We start from the raw sequence: 24,753 nt of genomic DNA, 5'->3' as shown, positions 1-24,753 counted from the left end.
AAACTGACAGATTGTGAGGAGGTTTGTTTAGTTGTGTATTTAATTTACTTTAGATTAATTGAATTAAATTTTTAATCTGCCAGATTACATAGGCATTGTTACTGGTTGATTAGTCAGAATTAGCGTCTGTGTTTTTGAGTATCCCATAATGCTCTGATTGTCACAATGTGCTGCCTGCTTCTGCAAATTATGTAGTTTTTATTTTTTTTTAAATGATTTTGTTATTTTAAGACAAAAATATTAAATTTAGTTGTTTATTGTTTTAAAAAGTGTCATTTAATATTTATATAAATATAAATTTTTAAACAAAAATGAATACATTTATTAATACATGTTTATTCGAATAAAACATAGCGACATTATTGCATTAGTATAAAATCATGCACTGATCAATCTTTTTAAAAATAAAGTTACTGGCAGGGCTCAACATTGACTGCCTGATGGCCCTGGGTCAGCATGGAAGATGCTCGGGACAGTAGGTAGGATTGTTACTGGCCTGATCGGGCCAGTGCTGCCTTGTCACTAAATTCAAAACATCTCATTCAAAACATTTTATTTTTTTAATAGCAGGTTATAATCGCACTAAAACGTATTAAAGGTAAGTAAATTATAACAGCGCGAACTTTTCTGTAACCGTAATAGTGCTGCAAAAAGATTTGCATGCTGTAGGCTATTACATAAATTCAATCTCGACTTCTAATACTGCGCTCACGACATTTGTCATTGAAACAAAGCCACAGGTAGTTGGTAGATCTGTGTAAAAAAAAGGCCTGCTGCCACAGCTGGAAAATATCCTAGGAGGAAACATTTTGTGTGTGTGTGTGTGTGTGTGTATATATAATTTATATATTTTTTCCAAATTTATGTACATCACAACTGTAATTTTTTGAATTGTCAGTTGTTTTTAAGCAAAGTTATGCTAAATAAAAAGTGTATGTATACAATTATGTTTGGCTTTTTGACGCTTTTTTTGGCACAATTTTTTTCAGGGCAAGTACAAATTTGAACCACTGGCCCAGTCGTAGAAGTAGAAAAAATTCTTAGCGTTGACTGGTAGATCTAAGTTTGTTTGTCTGTATGTTTGATTAATTTAGATTAATCAGTATTCTGCTTTTCTTTTCTATGTCTTTCAGGGATCAAGAGGACGAAAGCCTATACTCCTGGAACCTGCTCAAGCTGCTGGTTCTGTCCACACAGCAGTGTTAGATAATGAAGAATGTTCACTGTATTACCCAGGACTGACTTCAAGGAAACCATGAGGAGCACAAGGGGACGTTCACTTGTTGGGTTCCACTAGCAGGAATTGTGTATGTCAGTGTTGAGGAGTCTGTGTGGGTGGATGTGTGTGTGCGTGCGTGTGCGTCTGTATGTGTGCGTATGCTAGCATCACCTGCCTGCTTCAGGCAGTGACATGTAACTCTGAGGACTACTGTACAGTAAAGGATTCCCATCCACCCAAGGATTAATGCAGGGTCGACACTTTTGGTGATACCCATCGCATCTGCAGAAGACATTACTTCCTGCTCCGCAGAAATCACCTTTATATAGATACTTTGAAACCTCTTGACCTGTTGTCTTCTGGCCACTGTCCCCACACATTCCCTGGGGGTTGTTTTGAAACTTCTCTGTTTTGCATGGCAGGGGAGTAACCGTGGAGAGGCCAGGGTATCACAAGCTTATGGATTTTGAGAAGCGAGGTGGGAAGGGAGAGACAGAGGAAGTAAAAAAAATGTCAAAACCAACTGGTAGTCGGACTGGGGGCCGGGGAACAGGGAACTCTGGGGTCCTCATGGTCGGCCCCAACTTCAGGGTTGGGAAGAAAATCGGCTGTGGAAACTTTGGTGAGCTGCGGCTGGGAAAAAACCTCTATACAAATGAATATGTGGCCATCAAACTGGTGAGTAGAAAACTGAAAATGTGTTTATGGGAATATAATTGGTTTTGGACAACGTTCAGCTTAAAATTGCCTCTTTTTAATTAAGATTATTTATATATTAAGCTGTTCAAAATGTTTTTTGCTGCAGTTTTGCCTTTAGATATTTATATTTACTGTTCATACTACATGTTATTTCAATGGGTGGTTCATAGATTAAATAGGTCTCGCCAAAATAACAATGAGCTATTTGCCCAGCTAGTGTTTTTCAGCCAATGATGAACTTCTGGAGAGACCTTCATGTGACTATTTTCAATTTCATAAGGTTCCTTTTACAGCAGGGGTCACTAATCTTGGTCCTGCAGGGCCGGTGTCCCTCCAGGGTTTAGCTCCAACTTGCCTCAAAACACCTGCCTGGGTGTTTCAAATATACCTAGACCTTGATTAGCTTGTTCAGGTGTGTTTGATTAGGGTTGGAGCTAAAATATGCAGGACATCGGCCCTCCAGGAACAAGTTTGGTGACCCCAGTTTTACAGCATCGATGTTGTAATGTAATTCACATGAAATCAGTTAAATAGACATAAGCATCCATTTTGTTGTTAAAGCGTAAAAAGAGACCGTTTAAACCAGGCCCCGTCATTAGCAGCAGGCCAGCGCAGAAATTCCATGGCACGGAAAAATATAATTTAATGCAGTCCGCCTTGTTTGATCTGATACCCACTTTATATCGTATATCAGCCAGGCAGTGAAGCGATCAGATCTTAATTGCGATTTTGTAAGGGATAACAATTAACCGGAAGCCCTGTGGCTGGCTGACTGAAATTAAAAGTCTGTGCATATACCTCATTAGCTAAAGGGATAGTTCACACAAAAATGTAGCTGTACTATGTACTCACCCTCAAATGGTTCCAATTTTTTTTTTACATTGAAGTCTAATGAAACTAAATTATTCATCTTTGCAGGAAACGAAACATTATTTACACTTGCGTTTTGAATATATTTCAAAATCTCTAATGTACTGCTAAATATAAAAAAGGCATTTACATCTCTTAAAGTCAAGTGCTATTTTGGGGTTTCCACCTATATTTTTCCTACCCAAATTCAAAAGCCTCCCAAATCCACATGCAGAGCTGCAAATGCAAAATTTTGGTATCATTTTAAAGAAAACCCTTTGAATTTTCATAAAACACTGTTAAAAATTATTAAATTAATTGTATATGTTGTCTGTGTTATAAGAAACCCCTCCAAAAAAGAGGCGCTTTTTCTTTTTTTTTTTTTGTAAACTCAAATTTGAAAGTGTACATTTTAGGTTCTATGTGGTCTGGGTTGCTGTAAATAATTTTGGTGGTTCCTGCGCATGTCAGTAATCATAGGAAAAAAGAAAAATGTCTCTATCATAGCTCTATCATAGTCTATCAAACCAACTGATGAGAGAACGGAACCACTTATGGGGTGTTGGGCCAGTACAGACCTTTAAAATGTAAAGAATGCGAAAGTAAATAACGTCACAGACCCAGTACCGGGTACACAGAATTTAAAGGACTGAGGGGTTAGAAAATGAATTGCAAATTTGAGTTTTTGTGCAGACTATCCTTTTACCATTGTCTTTTTTGCAAATCTCATATTGCAAACCACATCAATCAGATGATCGGTCTTCATATAGCTTTACAAGTTACTCTTAACATAGCTAGTACAACTTCAGAAACGTATTTGGATAATAGCTAACGAGGAAAGCGCACAGACGCACCCTGTTCAACATTCAGAAAGTGCAATAAATCATGACTGTTTGTTGACATTTACTCGATTTTTATTTCCTATTAATGAGCAAATAAGACGTTTATTGATGGCTGGCATTATGGAGTTTTCATTTGCAAGAAAGATGATACAAATTATATTTTTTTTATGTTTTGCTACCTTTGGCTGGCTGTCAGCCTAAGGTTAAAAGCCTTTTCACTATGCAGAGTGAAATGTACATTTAGGCTCTTTTTGGTCCACTATGATAAATGCAAATGAGTTTAAGCATCCTAAACAAGCAAATTGTTTATCCATACCTTGCAGAAATCCACTGGCTGACCTTGCAGTGAGTGATCATTATGACGTAACTCTTCACACTCTCTGTGGGCTCAGTTTGGCCTCGAAAACATGAGTAAACATGACAAGGGCCTTTGAGGAAATTGGCGTCCAAAATCCATTTTCATCCTGGGACGCTTCTCTCAGATGTGCAAAGAGATTTTGCCACCCGAGGGACTGTCATAGCAAACTGGGTTTCTTCAAATAGTTTTGTTGGAGGAGCTGTGCTTGATTCATAGACTGCACAAAAGATATTTGAAACTCCAGTTCGTGCTACACCCAAACAGAAGCTCAAAGTCCAGTGCTATTTAAAGTCAATGTTGTGCTTTATTATTTGATGGGAGTTTTATAGGGATCATTTTAAGCTGTTGATGGGAGGTCCTCTTTGCTGGGAAATGACCGTTGAGTAACTTGGCACCATGAGAAAAGGGATTGTCATAGATGGCATTTGCACACTTAGTCGCCCTCCTCCCCGGATCCTCCACTGAAGGATATGATTATCCTTGCATTAGTTATGTCAAAAGGCTTCATTATCTTTGCATTGTTGCCTATCAGAGTGCTTTTTAACCGCTCAATGTGAAGTCAAGCACTGTCATTTTAGGGCTAAAATTATTTAGTGGAATGATGCACCCTATGCCACTGCATTTCTGTACATTTTTTTCTGTTCGTTGTTTTAGCTATAACATGACTTGAAAAGGGTTGGGGAGTATAGATAATAAGAAGCTCAGTATTAGCTTTTTTATTGTTTTATTTTTTTAAATTTACCCAAGTTCTATAGGTTAACGCTTGGGCCGAATTTTCCTTGCCAATCTTAAGCCAGTTGTAATGGTGTGTTTTGATTCAATTTGGAATTTCCACAACCTGCAGTGCTCGGGGGATCTGAGTGAGTGCTCCAACTTGGCCCCACCCTGATCCCCGTATTAGCTTTTTAATATTGTCTCAATACTTACTAATGCCTTGCCTTTCACTTCTTGAAAGAAGTATCTTATGCGGACTAGTAAATATAAAATTTTATTTAAAATCAAATTTTAAATAATTATTAAAATTATTAACTAAAATCAAAATCTCATTTAATTGAACTTTTAATGCAGTTACGATTATTGTACGATTATGTTATTTGCTTTTTTGTCCTCAGATTACTGACAGGTTTTGTACTGTAAATAGGCTCACAAATTACTAATTGGAGATTTCTGAATTAAGGGTGCATTGCTTAATGTTAAAATAATTGAAGGAAACGCACACTATCTACTATCTATGATTATTTATTAAACATCATCCTTGAACAACTGAAATTGAACTGAAGTGAAAACAAATAACTTGCACTTTTGGAAACAAAATAAATATTTTCAATGTTTTTATAAGTAGAAAATAAGCAGTAGAAAATAACTCTTGTATATCACGTAAATAATATTTTAAACAGTGCATTTCTTGCATCTTCTGTAAGCAAATATTTTAATGTAAATAGTAATTTTAATTGTAATAGAAAATATGCCATCTCTAGGCATCTCTGGCGCAGATTCCAATCATCGTCAATGTAATGGAAATGTGAGATATGTAGTAACATTTTTCGAGATGTGCACTGGTATGCGACCGCTCGAAGGCTGCACGGGTATGGTCCGATACCCACGCTGTTGACGCAGAAGTATAAATCACCCTTAAAAGGTCACATGACTCCACACACGGTAGGGAAATTAATTGAAAAAATTGACCTGGAAATTTTTGATATTACTATAAATTTTGAATGTCGATTTCGATTATTTTTCGATGAATCGCCCAGACCTAATATTATTACAGTTTTAAAAGATAGGTATATTTTAACATGTTTAATTTGTTAATAATTTATTATGAAGATACGTTTCTTTTCTTATAGTGATGAGAACATTTATATTCACAAAAGACTGTGACTGAATAGAAAGTTCATATAAAATATTTAGTTAATAATGTTAGAATTTGTTACTTTTGATAAAGTTAATGCATGTTTGCTTAATAAAAGAATTAAAAATCTTTAAATCTTAAAGGGACGGCCCAGGGTGTATTGTTAAGGCTTGGTTGCGTTTATGAGGGTGCAAAGCAATGAATGCTCAATGCTTCATTTGTAAAAAAAAGCACAGTATTTTTTAATACTTTTTAATACTATTACTTTATATACAGCTACTTTGCTAACATAAAAACGACTGTCATATTTCCTGGTTCCTCTGAAAGCCCACCCTCAAGAGGCTCTGATTGGTCAGCTAACATAATGTGCTGTGATTCGCGGATCGACTCCACGTCACCAGGAAGTGTCATGGCGGTTATGTAAATACTGTCAGTTAGTGTAACTGTTAGCAGTTTGAGCCTGAATCAGACAGAAAATGAAAAAGACACAGCTGAACCTCACGCTTGCTCTCTAAAATAAAACCTGACAAGTGTCTTTCATATATATTCAGGTTATAAGCATGTGTAAGTAATATGAAACGTTCACATATCCTTTGTGAGTTCAATACTTGAGAACGCACAAAGCGGCCGCATAGAGGGATACTGCATGCACTGCTGAAGACTGTGAATGTTTACAGCGGTTTGACAGATAAATATAAATTTGTAGCTAAATTGTTAACGGTGTAAAACAGCAGTTGCTGTTGTTTACATCCTTGTTTGCATCGTTGCCACAACATACCGTAAACGCTAGAAACTACACATGTAATATATAGCATATACTACACATGTAAGTATTTTTATTTTAACAAATAAAATACTTTCAGCTTGTGGCTCACAACCCACAGCTTCTTTTATGGTTGGAGCTACTCCTCCTTTGAGTTTTTAGCCGAATCCAACACTGAACTGGGAGAAATTCTTGGAGCTGTCCTTTGTCAAGTGCTAGAGCTATATCTGTTTTATAATTCTGTGGAACTTAAAGTAAAACTGTACGCAAACTGAAACCCAAATACAGAAACAGAAGAAGCTCTGTGGAAATGGCAGCAGTTTGGGTGGCATTTCAGCTTTCTCTTCTATAACATTACATTGCCTTTGGTCACGGCCCTTCGCCACGCAGGGTGTATTTGCGTAACCTGAAGGGTTTATGATCTCATTAACCTAGATGTACTTTTTGTAGTCTCCAAACTCCCTTCGCTGAAGGCTTTGCTAAGCTAACTCTGTAAAAGCCAATGTCTCCCTTTCCATTGAACTTTGAGCGTATAACATTCAGAGATGATATTTATGTTCACACAGCTACATTACACATCAACTAAAGTTTAAAATGCGATATTGTAGTGTACCACACCTTTAATAAAACATTTTCAATGTAGAAGTGTAAACCAGCAGAAAGTTCTTGTGTTGCATGTCTGTTTTTCACCAAGCGCTGAAACCTCAAGACACCCACTGTCCTGACCAGCTGCCTTCTGCTGGTTTAATAAGTTTACCACAAGTACCGTCAGTTAAACATTCTAGTTGTGTGATGATGGCAGGCATTTGATGCAAGTTGAAAATTAACTGCCTTAACTGTTGAGTTTTGCTGTTGCTAATTGAAGATTTGCTTAAACTACGCTTTTTGTCTTGTGCATTTGTACCAATAAGAGCAACAATCAACCAACTCCAGTGCCAGTATTTTTATTTACCCAACATTCACCATGTGTTGTCAAATAATCAGTGCCAAAAATTTCCTTGAGTTCAGTTTGCACTTTTTTTCCCCCTGTGGCAGCTGCACCTGGGGCAAAGGTGAACTTCTCTGTTGCAGTTTTCTAGCATACAAGAAAGAAAAGAGTCACAGTCAGGCTTTGCCCTCTGACGAAGTTACTAGAACAGCAAGAGTGGGAGAAGGGGAAAAAAGAGAGGAGGAGAGTTGGAGAAACAACAGTAGTTGGAGAGAGAATAAAGCTGATGAAAGGTTCTCTTTGTTCCTTGGTTCTTGTCGACACAGTGCTCCAGTCAGTCCACACTGAGAGGCTCACCAGGGACCCAGAACAGAACAGAGGAGTGGAAACACTACGTACTTCACTACTTCTCTCTTTCTCTCTCTCTCTTCATCACACACATTTTTGCTGGGAATCCCAGTTGTGTAATACATATATGACAGCTTCCTTGTTGTAATACAAGAGCTCTGGCTACATGTGTCCACAGATATTTGTGATTGTTGGTTGATTTCTATTTCTTTTTTGCAAGAGGAGTCTCAAGCCACACCCATATTTATTCTCTTATCTCATTTTATTATGATTAGTCCTTTTATCATTCAAGACTCGGAAATGTGTGAAACGGTTAGCATTTTATCAAGGAAAGCTGGCACAATCTATAGGCAAGAACATTGGTTTTGTCGTGGTGTCCATTAGCTCTTGCTTAATAATGAAGTAGTGGATCTTTTTTGCTGTGATTGATGGCTTCTGTCACATGATTGACAGTAGCCGGGGTGCTAAGAGAAAGTGAAACTCACAGCTGAAGGGGATATTTGCCCCTCAAGGGTTATGACCAAACAGTTATTTCTCAGTGTGAGTAAACAGGATTGTTGCTTAAGTTCATAAAGCATGGTGCAAAAATAATATTGATAGCTCTCTGCAACTCTCACATGGTCGCCCACTGAAGCTAAGCAGGGCTGCGTCCAGTCAGTACCTCGATGGGAGACCACATGGGAAAGCTAGGTTGCTACCGGAAGTGGTGTTAGTGTGATCAGTGGGGGGTGCTCAACCTGCATTCTGTGTGGGTTTTAACACCCCAGTATATTGATAGGGACTCTGTACTGTTCAGTGAGCGCCTTTTTTTAGATGAGATTGTTGAGCCAAGGTCCTGACTCTCCGTGGTTGTTAAAAACTCCAGGATGTTCTTCGAAAAAGAGTAGGGGTTTACTCCGGCATCCTGCCCAAATTTGCCCACTGGCCTCTGTCCATCATGACACTCTAACCATGCCCATATCATAATTGGCTTTATCACCCTGTCTCGTCTCCACCAATCAGCTGGTGTGTGGTGTGCGGTCTGGTTTCATCTATGCCACTAGCATGAGCAACATGCATCAAATCTTTTAAATTTGCTTCACTATATGTGCAGTATGTCAATTTAAGTCAATTTACTTACATAATACTTTATTTACAAAGGTATATTATTTCGCACTTCTGTAGTGAGTTTCATCTGTAAAGACGCCACAATTTGCAGCATAGCACAAATTCTTGAACGAACATTCTGAAGTAAAGATTTCACGTGCTGAGGGAAAAACAAATGGGACCCTTTCAATCAGTTCATTCATGTAACTCTAATCAGCTAAGGTAGTTATCTGTATTAGGTGTGTTATATTAGAGAAGTAGGCAAAATACTCAAAGTGCTGGGGTTCGAGGACTGGAGTTGAGAACCACTGTATCTCTTAGATTGATGTGCGTTTGTTAATCCGCAGGTGTGATTTAGCCTACTGCCCTTTTTGATTTACTTTTTTTTTTTTTTTTTTTTTTTTGTCAAACTCATTTGTCAAACAATATTTTTGATATAAACTCGACAACAGAGACTGACAGAATTGTATTGTGTTGTATTTTGAAGCAATAACAAGTGAAAAGACAGCCAGGAATTAATATGAGCCATAAACAGAGGATGTTTAAAGTTTATTGCTGTTTCTTTCAGTCCAGTAAAATGATAGTCAGAGCTGAGTGACTTAGAAGTGCAATAAACATAATATTCAGCAGTCTACATGGGTTTGTTGCTAATTTCACAACAGACAAAAATTAACAAATTAAAACACACAGACGCACATGGCAAGTTTAATATACAGTAAATAAGGGAGGAAAAAGATCCTTGTAATCTCACTAGGAAATGTTGTGGCCAAATAAACAGTTTGGGGCATGCATATTAATGACCATGTGCAACATATCAGTTTTGTCTGAGGCTCATGGGATGTTTGATTTCACGGTATTGCCATTTGCATGTACCGAACTCTTATTATTCATGTATGCCTAGGTATATACACGTTATCTTTATCTTCTTTAATGAAATTAGCATTTTCTATTGCGTGACCCTAAATCTCTGTTTATTTGTATAGAAAATGATTAACAAATACATTAAAAATAGATGTATTGATGCCCCTTTTTGTCCCTTGTTCTGTACATGCTTGTTCCTTGTTCTGAACATGTCATGTTTTTGATTTGATAATCACTCCATTTAATTTCAAGTTCTTGCACGCATGTGTCTTTGGAGAATCGAATAAGATGTTAATGGTAGATGTTTCAAGAAGAGTCTGCACCGAGTTGACCGTAATGTCCTGTCAGTAAGCAGAAGATTGATTTAATCAGAATAGATTAGGCCTGTCACATCTGCTCCTCAACTGCAGTGTGAATGACGGCCCGCTCTGGAATCCTTGCTCATCTCCCTCTGGCTGCTCACCCTAGTGACAGTGGTACCAGTCTGCGTATGAAGCTCTACTGTATGGCCTCTGCAGCTGTTCTCCCTCCATCTGGGACTGTGAAATCTGAGCTCAAATCAAGGGCTTGAAGGACTGGGACACAGACCAGCTGTTTCTGTCCTACCCAGACTCCTCGACACCTTTTGCCCGTAATTGCTTCAGACCAAATGCGCTGTTTGTGGCTGTAGTATCATGGATTTTATTTAGCTTTGAGTATTTGGAATGAGGCATATTTTATTGGGTTTTTTATGTTTAAATTTGCGATGAGATATTGTAATTTGAACTGTATTTAAATGTATTTTATTATTGAATGATGATCGTCAGTGCATGTTAACGGGATTTTCAGAGCCAGAAGTGTGTAAAATGTAAAAAATAAGTTTAAAACAATTAAAGAGCATTCAGCTTAAAGTGCAATTTAAAGGCTTAATTAGGGTAATTAGGCAAGTCATTGTATAACAGTAGTTTCTTCTAGACAATCAAAAAATATATATTGCTGAAGAAGGCTAAAAATATTGATCTTAAAATAAGTAAAAAAAATGTACACCTGCATTTGTTGTAGCCAAAATAAAACAAATGGTTGGCGCTAATAGCCTAGTGGTTAAGTGCGCTGACATATGGCACCATGGTGCTCATGGCGACCTGAGTTCGATTCCCAGCTCGAGGTCCTTTGCCAACCCTTCCCCTCTCTCTGCTCCCAATAGTTTCCTGTCTGCAACCTCTACTGTCCTTTCCAAATAAAGGTGAAAAACCCCTAAAAAATAATTATCAAAAAAATAAAACAAATAATACTCTCAAGAAGAAAAAAAATATTAAAGAAAACTGCCAAAAATTCCTTGCTCTGTCAAACGTCATTTGGGAAATGTAAAATAATAATAATAAATTCACAGGAGGGTGAATAATATTGACTTCAACTGTGTATATCGTTTTGAATAATCGTGATTACAATCATGACCAGAGTTTTTCCTATAATGGAGCAGCCCTAATATTGATTAATATTATTTAATATTAAAAATACACTCAACAGTAAAAAAGAAACATGCAGATAACTAAATTGAAACAAAAGAATGTAATAAATAAAAGAAATTAATAAAAAATATTACAATAGAATAAAATAAAAAATAAAAAAATAAAAACAAATAAAAAAATAAAACAAAAATACGATTAAATGGATATGCAAAATGTAATTAAAATAAGTAATCAAATTTATAAGTAAATAAATACTACAATAAATAGGAAATTATGCTGGTAATTTAGGCAACTCATGGGTTTTGAAAATATGTAGTTTTGTGCATTTCTAATTGAAGGCAAGATGGTGATGCAGTATTCCAGGAAATAAAATGCAGACTAATTTAGATTTTTATGTATCTGTAGCGTTCTCATTCTGTGGATTGCTGGCTGTGCAACCTGCCCTCTTTAGTCCATGTCAGCAATAATGATGGATCCCCACCTGGCTTTTCTAACACCTCATCAAAACATGCATGAACAATTGGCATAGCGGATTCTCCTTGGGGCCTGAGTGTGCTAGTTCATTTCGTTTACTGGCACATTTTAGTGAATGCTTTTTTTTTGAATGCACGTTCTCAGGCTCAAATTCTTGTCTCCAGTTAGTTCAAGATAATTTCAGAGTTACCAGTTTTATTCCACATGATAAGAGCTTTGAAAATGTCAACACACGTAAACAGCGAGGCTTGTTACCAGGGTACAGATTATGTATGATTATTATTATTATTTTTTTTTGAAGGTCATTAGATTTTCTCACAAATTGTAGGCTATTTCAGAGCAGTAAATAACTAACTGCTGTGAAATCAGTCCACTTGCCAACGATGACTTGTTTTTAATCTTTGATATTAAAAACTATATATGCAATCTCATAGACCACCTTTTTTTACTGAACATTGGATAACTGCAAAAGCTGGAAAACACAACCTACATTTTTTTTAGCTCATCATAAAAAAACTTGCGTCAAATGTATTTGTAATTGAGTAATGTCTGTAGCTAGTGATACTTTATCCTCCATGTTATAAAGTAATAAAGTCCTCTAATGCAGCAGATGATATCATCGATTACAACTAACTGACAAAGGATTAACTCAACCTCTTACAGTCGTTTTTTTTGGATTATGTGTGTTTCATAATGGCATGAGTGTAAAGACACTGAGTGTCACATTAAAATTACATCATGGACTCTTGAATTATTTCTGCGCAGTGGATTTGCTTAGTATCATCACTCAAGGTTTGTAATGACATTAAAGCTTCAATTTGGACAAATGCTTTTCGTGGTTATCCCCCCTCTCTCTCTTGCGTGCCTAGATATTTTTTGTCACACTCGCTTTGAGTAAATTGAAGAGGAACAGATTTTGACCCATCGATGTCTTTAGTTACTGCACATATATAGGCTGTTTGTTGTTATATAACAATACAATCAAGGGTGACTGAAGCAAGTAAGGTTGTAAACAAGGTGTCTGCTGGGTCTTAAAATTTCGAAAACAGAATTTTCACTGAAATGTGGTGTCGTAGGCCTTAAATCATTTTAAAAAGTCTCAGTTTTCCTGTGTACATGTAAAGCTACCCAATTGAGCCAGCACCCATCCAATCACCAACAATCTGTGAGGATAAAACTAGTAACAAAAATTACATTTATTAACTTTATTTACCAATAATATGGTCATTATTTCTTACATCCTATAAAAAACATTTGTTTTAGAGTTCTCCATATATTTATACTACCTGGCTAGGACACTAACCTGAACAGACTGTTTACATTCATTTATTTTTAAGAAAAGTTATGCTGAAAAAAAGTGTATGTATATAACTAGAGTTTGCTTGTTTTGGCACATTATTTGAATTATGTTGCTAATAAATAACTAAATTAGGTAATTTTTTTTAATGGCACAACAAAAAAATCGTATCCACTGGACATTAGAAAAAATATTAAATATAAATAAATTAAATAATAATAAATAAATAATAAGGCTAAAAATGTAATTAAATGTAATTTAAATTTAAATTAAATGTAATTCATCTGTCTTAAATGTAAATAATTCAGTCTTAAAAAGGTCTTAAAGTCTTACATTTGACCTTGTAAATGTATTTTTACACACAAAATGAAAAACCGTAACAAAAACAAAAATCTAAATTTAATATAATAGCACAGTCACCACACCAGTAAAAATATTGGCAGAGAGGAAGCACTTTCAAAACCTTTTTTTTCATCTGATAAATGATAAAAACATTAGCTACATTTCCGTCCAAAAATGTGATTGAACTTTATGCGGAAAACTGGATTATCACATAAAAGATGTGCGAATAAAGCTGCGTTTCCATCCAACGAGTTAAAGCGAACAAAATCGTCACTTCCTGATTAACTGGTGCCAAATATTAACAGTAAAAACGGAATTTGCTGCGGTAGGGGAAGCTCCTAGCACTAGCACACAGTGAATGCATAGTGGCGTTTGAAGGCGTTAGACGCGGAGCACAGATGCTCTTGATTCTGGAGGTAATTAATAAAATAATAACACTAATACTGAAACGGTTACAAAATTTTAGACTGACCAAAACAACATTTCAGATGTGCAATGCACATTTTCAAAATTGTTACGCATCTTGGCGTTTCCATCAACCGTTTTTTTATGCGCATAAAAATAGGTGGATGGAAATGTAGCTATTGACAGTCAATTTAAAGTTAAACTACTTGCTTTAGAAACAATTGTGTTTATGGCTATACATAAAAAACAACAGTAAAATAAGATTGCTTCAGTTTGCTACGTCAAGCAGCATAACAAGCTGTTTTTAGCCTCCAAATATAAATAAGACTGGAATTTTTGAGCCAAAAGATTTCAGTGGCTGTGCCCGCTCGTAGTGACAAATTTGCAGCATGATTCAATAATGAACTGAATTTTTTTTTTAATGCTGGTGTAGATGCTAATGAAGATGCTAATTTATATTTAACATTCTTATTGTGGAAATAGCCTTAATTGTAAGAGAAGGCACTTTCAAACCTTGGAATATTTTCTGTAAAAGTCCTGTAGACTCCAAGCCATTGGTTGGCCACTGGGCAGCATTGAGCAATCAGTAAACATCTATCAGGCTAGTTTGTTTGGTGAGCTTCACACGTCACCTCTCATGGGGACTCGCATCAGAGGGAGTTCGCCCGATTCAGCATATAGTATCGTCATCGGTGAAAGAGAGTACTCTGATCAGCTGTTCAGCTAGCACAGAAACTAAAGAATAAACTAAACAAATGACAAAAACCAAAGGAGAACACAAAGGAATTGGCTGTTGCACAATTTTGTTGCACTTCAAATTTGCAAGCGATATTAATTATCAGATTATCAGACATCTTTGCATGAGTGAATACCTTTTATTGTGTGAAGTGTGTGAAGTGGCATGTAAACACTGATTGGTTTGTTTTTTTATGTGAAACTAGTTTTGTCTCTGGAGTTATAAGATTAGATGTAGTACAGATTATTGCCATCTGCAGGTATACAAAGATGCAACCCTTCATTCAAGCGAATAACATACATTCTTGTTTCAGTTGGCTATCATCTGTTTGGTGTGTTCATGCACAGTTGTTTTGCATATGCTGCCAGTGTGTGATGAAAACAGTTGGTTTTCTTTGCAACTAGTTTTTTGGCATCATAAGTTAATGTATGGCCAACTTGTACTCAAACAGAATGAATGTGAACTTTCCCTCCTCATGCATGGATTCCCATTGACTGGATTAGATTTTGTCTGCAAAAGTGGGCAAAGCAGCAGTACATGTGCCCACATTAAAGAGGTTGTTCACTCAAAAATGAAAATCCGTTGTTCATTTACTCGCCCTCAGGCCATTCAATGTGTTTTCTTCAACTGAACAAGGGTTTTAGTTTAAACTGTGCTCTGTGGTGATTCATAAAACGCAAAACAATAACTCATGGCACTTTGAGAGTCCAAACATATGTACCTTACAATGAACTAAGGCCTTATGAAGTGAAACAATTGATCTATGCAGGAAGCTGGATGTGTTTACGACACATCCAGCTTCACAGGTTGCACTCAGGTAAGCTGACGCAAGGCTGTTGTGAATGCTTCCAAGCCTGTTAGCTTCACAAGATCTCAGTTTATTGACAGGAGCTACAGGTATTCATTTGTTTAGCTGTCTTTTTTTTTATTTTAAAGTGCCTGTAGACACCGACTTACACTTTATGAATCACCAAGCACCACAGTTTCAGCCAAAAAGCTTCTACTAAAGTGAAAACTCAACTTGGATGGCCTGAGGGTGACTAAATAAACAGGAAATGTTCCTTTTTGGATCGATGTCACACTGGTTATTAAAATACACATTCCTGGTTACATTATGAACGATTGATGAATAATTAATTAACATTTCTATTTCTACCAATGTTCCTAGGCCTCTTTTAGGAGCAACTAGGGCCTGATGATACAGCAAAAATATTATCACAATATAATGTTTCACATAATTTGGTATCGATAATTATTGATTCTTTTTTACAATCCATTTAGGAATGTTAGGAATTATTTATTCATTTAACCACTTTATTTTAATTTACCAACATTACCAAGGCAAATAGTTTTAATAGACAAAAATGAACAAATATCTCATATTTTCTGTTTTATAATAAAATAAACAAAAGTGTTAATGAGTTACTTGTAAAATGTTACAAAGTAAAGCTCAATTTCTGTAAACAAAACAAATTATGATAATCAACTCTGAGCTTTCAAGTAAAGGAACCAGCCATCATGATTTAAATACATATTGCAACATTACAAATTGTGAAGTTGAATGACTACATTACCACTATGCTAAAAAAAATCTTTCAGATGGGGCGCTAGTGGGTGGGTTGCACAAGAAAAGGAACCAAAAAGCCACTCTGGCGACATCCTTACATCCTTTTTTATTTACAGTCTCCTCACTGCTGCTTGTCACCGCACTCATTTTCGTGTGTGTTGTTACTCTTACCTGAGGTGAAAATGACGAAACCCAACCGGAGTCCGTTCACACTTTTGAGTCTAAAAGCATGTGAAAAGTGCGTGGCGCATGGTTTCCTTCACCATTTTCAATGCGCTTTATTCGTTTTGTGCCCTTTGTGTTCATGAAAGAAACTGAAATAGCTTTTGAACAAGTGAAGGTTGAGTAAATAATCAGAGTTAGAATTTTTGGATGAACTATGCCCTTTCATGATCCAATTAATTCCTTATAAATTTTGTTCAATTTCTCTTGGAAATGAACAATATTGCAACAGTAAAATGAGTTGTGAATGTATCTCTTAGTTGAATTAGCACACACGCATGTTCATTTTTAGTGGTGAATAGTTTGCTGATATTTGTTTTTGCTCATAGTACTTTTCTCTTATGGGATCTGGACATTCTAATGTAATAAATGCTCTTTGGGAACGTCTGTGGTTTTGGGTGGAGCTGTTCATTGCTTTTGGGACAGGGCTCTGATTGTATTTACACAGGGCACAGCACTTACAATACGAACCTGTGCCAGTGCCTTAGGCATCCTGTTTATAGCAGTGATTCATGACGATGCCCATTTGCATGAACCGAGGCTGCGTGTCAAACGTTTGCATTAAATCCACTAACTGCTTCAGATCATTTCCATGTCATTAAATCTGATACTAGAAATGCAGTTAGCGAGGCCTATGAAAACTGTGAAGAGGTTCCCGGAGATCCGAATGCATATTTTGTGGGATTTATTTATTTATTATTCTTAATGTTTCATTTCAAGCATGTTTAGATGTTTACCAGAGGCTTACATCTTTGCGTTATGTCAATAATTTTTTTCTCCTCCCACACTTTCCCCTTAACTGAGAGATTTGGATGGACTTTCTGATGTGCTTAATCTGTCCGATCCCTTCACTATTCTTCCAGGAAAGAGCGGTGTTTGCCTGACCACTGTTACATCACAGCTCAACAGATGCAGCTCTGCACCGCTGTGTCTGCCTGTTTTCTGAGCAAGTAACATGAGCTGGATTGAACCATTAGGGCCCTTTTAGTCTGTAGTGTTTTATCAGCCTCAGCCACTGCTCTACTGAATTTACATTCTAAAGCCAATGTGAGCCTGTTTTTTATTGTGCAAGGATGCATTCGCTTGATGGACAGTGACTGGAGACTCACTTTTTTGATGTTTAATATTTAAGTAATATGTAAAACTGCATCATGGTTTTTACAAAACAAATAAAATACGTATAGCACAACGTTGATGATAATTTGTTTCTTGAGCATCAGCAAATTAGAATGCTTTTTGAATGATCATCATGACACTGAAGTCTGCAGTAATGATTTTTGCCATCACAGAAATTAATTGCGAAATTTAGTCATTTTAAAATGTAATAAATATAATAAGTATAAATAAATTGGAAACAAAACGTTGAACAATATTACAGTTTTTATTGTATCTGTGATAAATAAAAAACGTTGAACATAAAAGGCTATAATAATATTCATAATAATAATAATAATAATGATAATCATCATCATCATCATAATAATAATCATAATAATAAGGGAGGTCCCGATCAAGTTTTTGATTTTGAGTATTTACCGATATCGAAACTACTTCTATAATACATAAAATATACCGATACCGATATCCCATACTTCTATAATACATAAAAAAAGAAAGCAGAGCAAAGAAACAGATCCAGGATGTTTATTTTTTTATATATTTTTTTATTAAATTCACCTTATTTTAATATTCAACAACTCTGTTAACAAACAGAGCTCTTCTTAGCTTGAACAATCAAGTAATAACACTAATTCTTCACTTTTGGACTTAAATGCAACAGTAAATATAAAAAACTCTAATATAAAAACAAATAGCACCTCAACTTAAAATACCCGGCAGGCAATCCCAAATTTACATATCTCACATGTTGCTATGGCAATGCTGTCGTCATCAACTTTATAATTCCTCCAGACATACTCGCGCTTTCAACTTTAAGCTGCTTCCGTGTTCTACTTTGCTGGCGTTTAACCAATAGCGTTTATACCATAATTTGATGTCATGCCGCACGTTTTTCTGTTTTTGTGTGAAGTCAAGAAAGAGATCTAATATATATATATATATATATATATATATATATATATATATATATATATATATATATATATATATATATATATATATATATATATATATATATGTATATGTATATGTATATATGTATATATTCGAGTCCTGATCGGGAGGTACCGTCCAATTCCGATCGAGTCTGAAGCTGCGTGATTGTGCCCAATTTCTGATCACATGATCGGATGGGCATCCCTAATAATGATGATAATTATAATAATAAAAACCTGTCCAAACATGCTCGTGAATGATAGTGTACATATATTATTTTTCATTTACGTTCATGCAAGTATATATATTTTAAAGAAAATAAATATAAAATAGAATACAAAAAAGACTGTGTGAGAAGATCATATAAAATAGACTTAAAATATAGTATTATAATATATGAGGGGAAATAATAAACAATTCTTTTCCCAATCTAAGTATTATATAATATAATTACGTAATATATTCTTTGCAGATGTTTTTCATCCCAATTAATTTACAGTAATTGCATGTGAAGTCCACCTGGAGCTGCCTGAGGTTAAGTGCTTTACATGGGGATATCAGTGTTATTGGGTTCACCCACTCACACGCCTGATATTGTGTGCATGATTTTTGCATTAGCAGCCAAAGAGCTTTAATCACCCGGCTGCTGCTGCTGCACCATTAAGGTCATGTTTCTGGCCCTGGTCTGAAATATGCTTGCACATCTGTGGTCAGGTGGATTGATGCTGCAAAAACCCTTAGCTGGGAGATGAAGAGGCCAGGCTGCTGAACTGTAACCCGACACCTGATTGAGGACTCGCTCAGTGTGTTCTCTGTTACAGGCCATTAACCACTGGAAAGTTTTTTTTCCAGGCTGCCTCTCTTGACTTGTATAAAGTGAGCAGAGATGGATTCTTTATAACAAAGCAAATGTGGGAGGGTGACTAAACATAAACTGCTGGTTTGGTCGTGAGAACTGATACAGTCATGTTGTTGGTGTTTATTTCTGTTTTTCTCTTTCAGCTTTAGTTTTCAGAGGAGCACATGCACTTGTATTACCATCTGTATTCAGATTTTGATTATTTATCTTAAGCTATATGAACTAATGGCATATGTGAGTTTTGTATTAAAGGGATAGTACAACCAAAACCAAAAATATTATGTTGTGATGATGTTATGAGATGTATGATTTACTAAATCACGCAGGGCTTCCGAAAATGTTGGTGATTTATTGTTTTTATTAATAGAAGTTAAAAAAAGTTTTTAGCTGAAACTGTGGTCCTTGATGATTCCTAAAATGCAAGTCTGCAGTTACAGGGAAAAATATGTGCAGGCAAGTCTAAATTATTACCCGCTGCAAAACAGTCAGTTTTGAACAATATTTGCAACATTGTTACCTTTATTAAACTGCCTCAACAAATCTTTCTTGCAAGGATGATCAGTTAGCTTCATAATGTCAGAATATTTTCAGGAGCCAGTATTAAAGGTGCAATATTAAAGGTGATCTGCTAAAATGCTATGTGTTAGTATAATTTCTTTTCTCCCCTGCCTCCTGAAATCACAGTAGACAATCCACTAGATTCTGTCATTCGCCAGTTTGAAAACTTTAAAGTACTTTATAATACTACAATTCTGAATTAAAAACTGTATTATATCTAGCACGTTTTCATTTGTGTAGCATGCAAAACATGCATGCAAGAATCGCTGGTCTCACTCTCTCACGTGCATTGTCCTAAAGGGACTATTGGATGCTTCGTTATTGGCCGGCGGCGGGCAGGAATTGCAATTATTACTAAGCCATACTTGCATGCTACTTGAGACTGAATATTCAGAGTAGTATGGTAAACCAAATCTACATAAGCTATGCGTGATTTAAATACTTTTAAAACACAACATGACCTGTCTAAGAGAAATACTTCAGCCATGGTGTCATACTTCCTCCAGCGTGCAAAAGTAACTCCAATATTGATTCAGGATTTGAAAAAGGTTTGAGTAAAAGTTCTGCATTTGTATTTACAGCTCTCTCTCTCGCTCTCTCTCTCTCTCGTGTGTGCGTGAACGCGGCTCACGTGTATGTGCAAATGGCAGATCTGCGTGAATGGGTGCGCAGATGTGCAAATCTACATTTGTTGACACACTTATCAGAATTATGAGAATTATCAGCCAGACAAATTTTAATTGGACAAAAATGTTTAAGTCTTGTATCTTACCCAGAAAATAAAAATACAAATAAATATATTTAGATCCTTTACTTTAATCATTACTATTGGAATGTGAAGAGACTTATAACCAGCACAACAAAAACTTGTTTCTGAAGACAATCACCTTCTGCACCTTTAATGTTGGTTTTCCTGTATGTTTTTAACTCTACTCTCAAGGTTGCAATGGCTATTGACTTTCTCTTTATGAATTAAGATCCACAGTTTCAGTAAAAAATCTGAAGAAAAAGTCACCTAGATTTTAATTCCTTGAGTATTTTTCTTATAACAAACTCTAGGGATTTAATCGGATCAACATCAAAATTGGCTTTTGTAATCTAAAGGCCTTGGCAATTGTTAAATCACAAAGATCTAGAGTTTTCGTTGAAGGCCGTGTACATGGCGTCCTCGCAAACTTTGATGATTCACCATGAAACAGGAAGTAAATAAGAAATAACTCAGGCATGCATTGTCCGATCTGCCTCAAAATTCACACGTTTGATAACAGCCCTGACCTGAAAATGTTTACATGCCAATATCCAGATACAGTTATAGCGCCACCTGCTGGCAGCAGGAAATTACACGTTTTTCAGTGTAACAAACTCCTACAAGTTTTATCACATCGAATCCATGTTCCATTAGTTTAGTCCAAAGGCTTTTGTGATGCTAAATTGTGAAGATCTAGAGTTTTCATCGAAGGGTGTGTCTGTGACGGACTGACAAAGTTCAGCGCTTTGCCACGGAGGAAGTACTTTTAACTTGGCAATGTCTGATCTGCCTGAAAATTCACAGGTTCAATGAGATTCCTCTCCTGAAGACATCTACATGCCAATATTGAGTCACAGTCATAGCGCCACCTGCCGACAGAAAGAAGTTTGGCATAAATCTGTGATTTTCCTCAGGTTTTTGTATACATATATATGGTGAGCCCGGGTGCGAGGTCCCTTTCATCGCTGCTTGTTTATTTTGTTTTCTTTCTGAAAGGCAGCAATGCTTGTATTTGTCAAGAATACATAAAATGTATAACCTGTGTCATTTGTTATAAAAGACTCCGTTCTATGCAATCACATATGCATGGCTAAATCTCCCTGTTGCTTCATTCTAATGCCTGGTCTTTTTCTTGTTTTTCAGGAGCCAATCAAATCAAGAGCGCCTCAACTCCATTTGGAGTATAGGTTTTATAAACAGCTGGGAAATTCAGGTAAGACCCACATCCTTTCTAGAATCATGTGTTTTATTTTTTGTGAAAAGTCGCCACCTCCTCATCCTGTGTGAGACTGATCATGCTTCAGTTGTGTGCTGAGAATCATGGGGGCGGCGAGCTTCTGCCTTTTGATGTGGCTGCTTGACTTATCGGCAGTAAATGATTGTGAAAAGGAGGGTCAGATTATATTTGGGGAGGTGGGGGTTATAAGATGAGAATTATCCACTTTGAAGGCCACTGTAAGACAGTGTTGTGTTTTTATTTTATTTTATTTGGGCTTATAATGACCCAGTTTGTCTCCCTCACGGATTTAAATGGTTGTTTGCTTTATGAATGAGGTTATAAAGATTAAATCTCAGAGCTGTGTGATTGGAGCACAACACCCGGCCATTTTGATTGTAATTACCATACATGTTGCGAAGCCAGAAGGCTGAACTTTGATCCTATAAAGCCTTACAATGAAAAGGATGAGCAGCTTGTACAAATCCTTGAAACATCCATCCATTTGATCGCTGAACTGGAAGGTTGACTGACATGAAGTGCTGCTCTTATTGCCCTGCAATGCAATGATCTCATTCAGTGAACGGCCGTCTCCAGAGCGGGGATCTGATCCCCTGCCAGCTCACCGGAGCCGCTGCTGCCGCCCCTGCAACATTAATAGCCAGTGAAAGTGCAGGCGTGCAGGGCAGGCCTGTTATATTTATATCTACACCACTCCTCGTGGCTGGGTTGCCATTATCGAATGTCCAGCACGTGACTGATTCCTCTCGAGAAGAAAGCCATATTTCAAGCAGTACGTGAAGGGAAAACAAACAATGCTGCTATCGTGTTTAGTTTTCTATCGTGGTTTTTCAAATCTTTCATGAAGCTAAAGGAAATATAATCATTTATCTTTAGTTTTTTTACTTTATTATTGTCTGTTTTCAAAGGAATCAACAAAAGAAATAATCGTCATAACCACAGGAACCAGTTGCAAGTTTTTAAATGCTTTTTAACTCCAAACAATGTGTGTTATCCTTACAACAAAATCCAACATCGACTATGATGTATATCATTAATCAGTTCTAGCTTTCTGTAAAACTTCAGCCACGCAACTGGAGCCAGCCTTTGAATCAGGAGATTACACACTTTTTATGGTGCGTTTACGATGTGCCAAATGCGCTGCTCATGCATTGATAATTATAGAAATAGTGCATTTACTGTGCTGTCAAGTCATGGAGAGTGAAACTCACACACTCAGCCATTATGATCAGTAGTCAGAGAGTAAAAATATATCTGTGCTTTACATATTCTGAGGCTCTAACTGTGACAATTTATTAACCTGAGGCTAACAGCAGGCTTCACTTTGTCATCCTAGTGTGTAATTGAAATTGGGTTGTTGTGGGTAGCTCTCTTTTGTGCTCTCTTTATCAGTGGCAATGCAAAGGAAGATCTGCGAATGACCAAGTGATTGTTATGAGGTATACATACTGAGTTGTAATACAAAGTTACCATCCACCGGTGGTGTAGAGCAGGGGTTTTCAAACTTTTAGGACACATGTCCCCCAAATTTGTCCTATTTCACTCGCGCCCCCAGGCACCCCTCCCTCAAGCCAAAATTATAATGCATGCGCAAACATCATTCACATATTACTTGCTGAGTTTAACAACATGCTAATCCGTGGTTGGATTCCTGACACGACTAACTGTAAATCATCTTCCACTGTCAATAAGCATGAGCCATAGCATACTTGGTTTTGATGTACATACATACAGAAAATGCTGCTTCGCAAAGTCAAGATCGCAGAGCCCTGACGGTGTGGTTGAGTCGAACATTGTTTACATGGGCTACAATACTTTAATACGATTTTAATACGACTAAGACAATTCTCTGATTAGAGTCTACCATGTAAACAGCGATTTTTGAGTCATAATTGAACTAAACATAAATGGAATTAAGACATGTCGAGTGTCAGGATTTTAGTGGCATTATTGAAGTAAACACAGCAGTCAAACTATTACGTCATGTAGGACTTTTCGCCGCATTTTGTGACCAGATCCACACACAGTCGGCTGTCAGTAAAGGACAGCACACACACACACACACACACACACACACACACACACACACACACATCACGAAATGCAGAGGGTTTTTTTTTCTTTCCATTCGGCTTTCCATTAAAACAACACTCTTCCACCAGTCCTTACTTTATATTCGCATTTAATACCCCAGTTTGTCACGGGACGTGAATGAAATGTTCATGAGTGAAAGTAAAACTTAAAATGACCTGTAGTAAAGTCGAAAATTTTTTAAGTTGAAACACCCAAAATTACATGAGCCTCTGCAGGAAACGTGAATAGCCTGGTGACGCAACATTCAAAAAGCACATCACGTAACACCTTAATTATATTATTGTCTTATTAAGGCAAATAACTGATGTCCATGTAAACATAGTCAGTAGTGTCTTCAAAGTAAGTGGAAGATCCCGAAGGGCATCCGGCTGATTTGATTCAGAAGGGTACTTTTTTGTCAGACGGCTCACCAGTTTGACTTTCCGCAGAATTCCACAGATTTTTAGCCCATCATTAATTCTGTTTATTTACTTGAGTAAATATGTGTAAATCTTTATTTATTCAGTTTTTAAATTAATTACAGTAATATTATTAACTAAAATGAAAATTTTCATCTGATTTTTGTACAATGCAGTTTGTACAGTAATATTTTCTGTCTTTTTGTAGATCTATTATATGAGAGACTTGCTTTGTTTACCAAATAAAGTGAATCTAATTGGATTTGCATTTTAAACGCTAAATAAAAGTTAAAAAGATAATATTTTTGATTTCACATATTAAGGTTTTAGTTAGGATACTCCCAAAACAATTCCACAGAAATCCGCTGATTTTTACCAAAATTCTCAGCAGAAATAGCAAAAAAACGCCCACAGATTCCGTCTGGCCCTAGTCATAATTTACTCGATGTCTCACAGTTTGAAAACCCCTGGTGTAGAGTAATACAATAAACAACTTGCAGTAACTGAG

General features: G+C 36.4%; 1 protein-coding gene across 2 annotated transcripts in view; it reads left to right on the top strand.

Moving 5' to 3' along the window:
* csnk1g2b (casein kinase 1, gamma 2b) overlaps positions 1 to 24,753 on the top strand; it is a 58,596-nt gene that overhangs the window by 6,000 nt on the left and 27,843 nt on the right. The window contains exons 2-3 of one of the 2 annotated variants that reach the window (XM_056463759.1): positions 1,134 to 1,897; positions 21,660 to 21,729. In XM_056463759.1, coding sequence (XP_056319734.1) covers positions 1,679 to 1,897; positions 21,660 to 21,729 — 289 coding nt within the window. In that variant the 5' untranslated portion in view covers positions 1,134 to 1,678. Of the gene's footprint in view, positions 1 to 1,133; positions 1,898 to 21,659; positions 21,730 to 24,753 lie in introns of those variants that run through there. The other variant, XM_056463760.1, reaches the window with a different exon arrangement.

The sequence above is a fragment of the Danio aesculapii genome, chromosome 8, assembly GCF_903798145.1.
Source record: "Danio aesculapii chromosome 8, fDanAes4.1, whole genome shotgun sequence".
NCBI lineage: Eukaryota > Metazoa > Chordata > Actinopteri > Cypriniformes > Danionidae > Danio > Danio aesculapii.
This window is presented reverse-complemented; position numbering and strand designations above follow the sequence as displayed.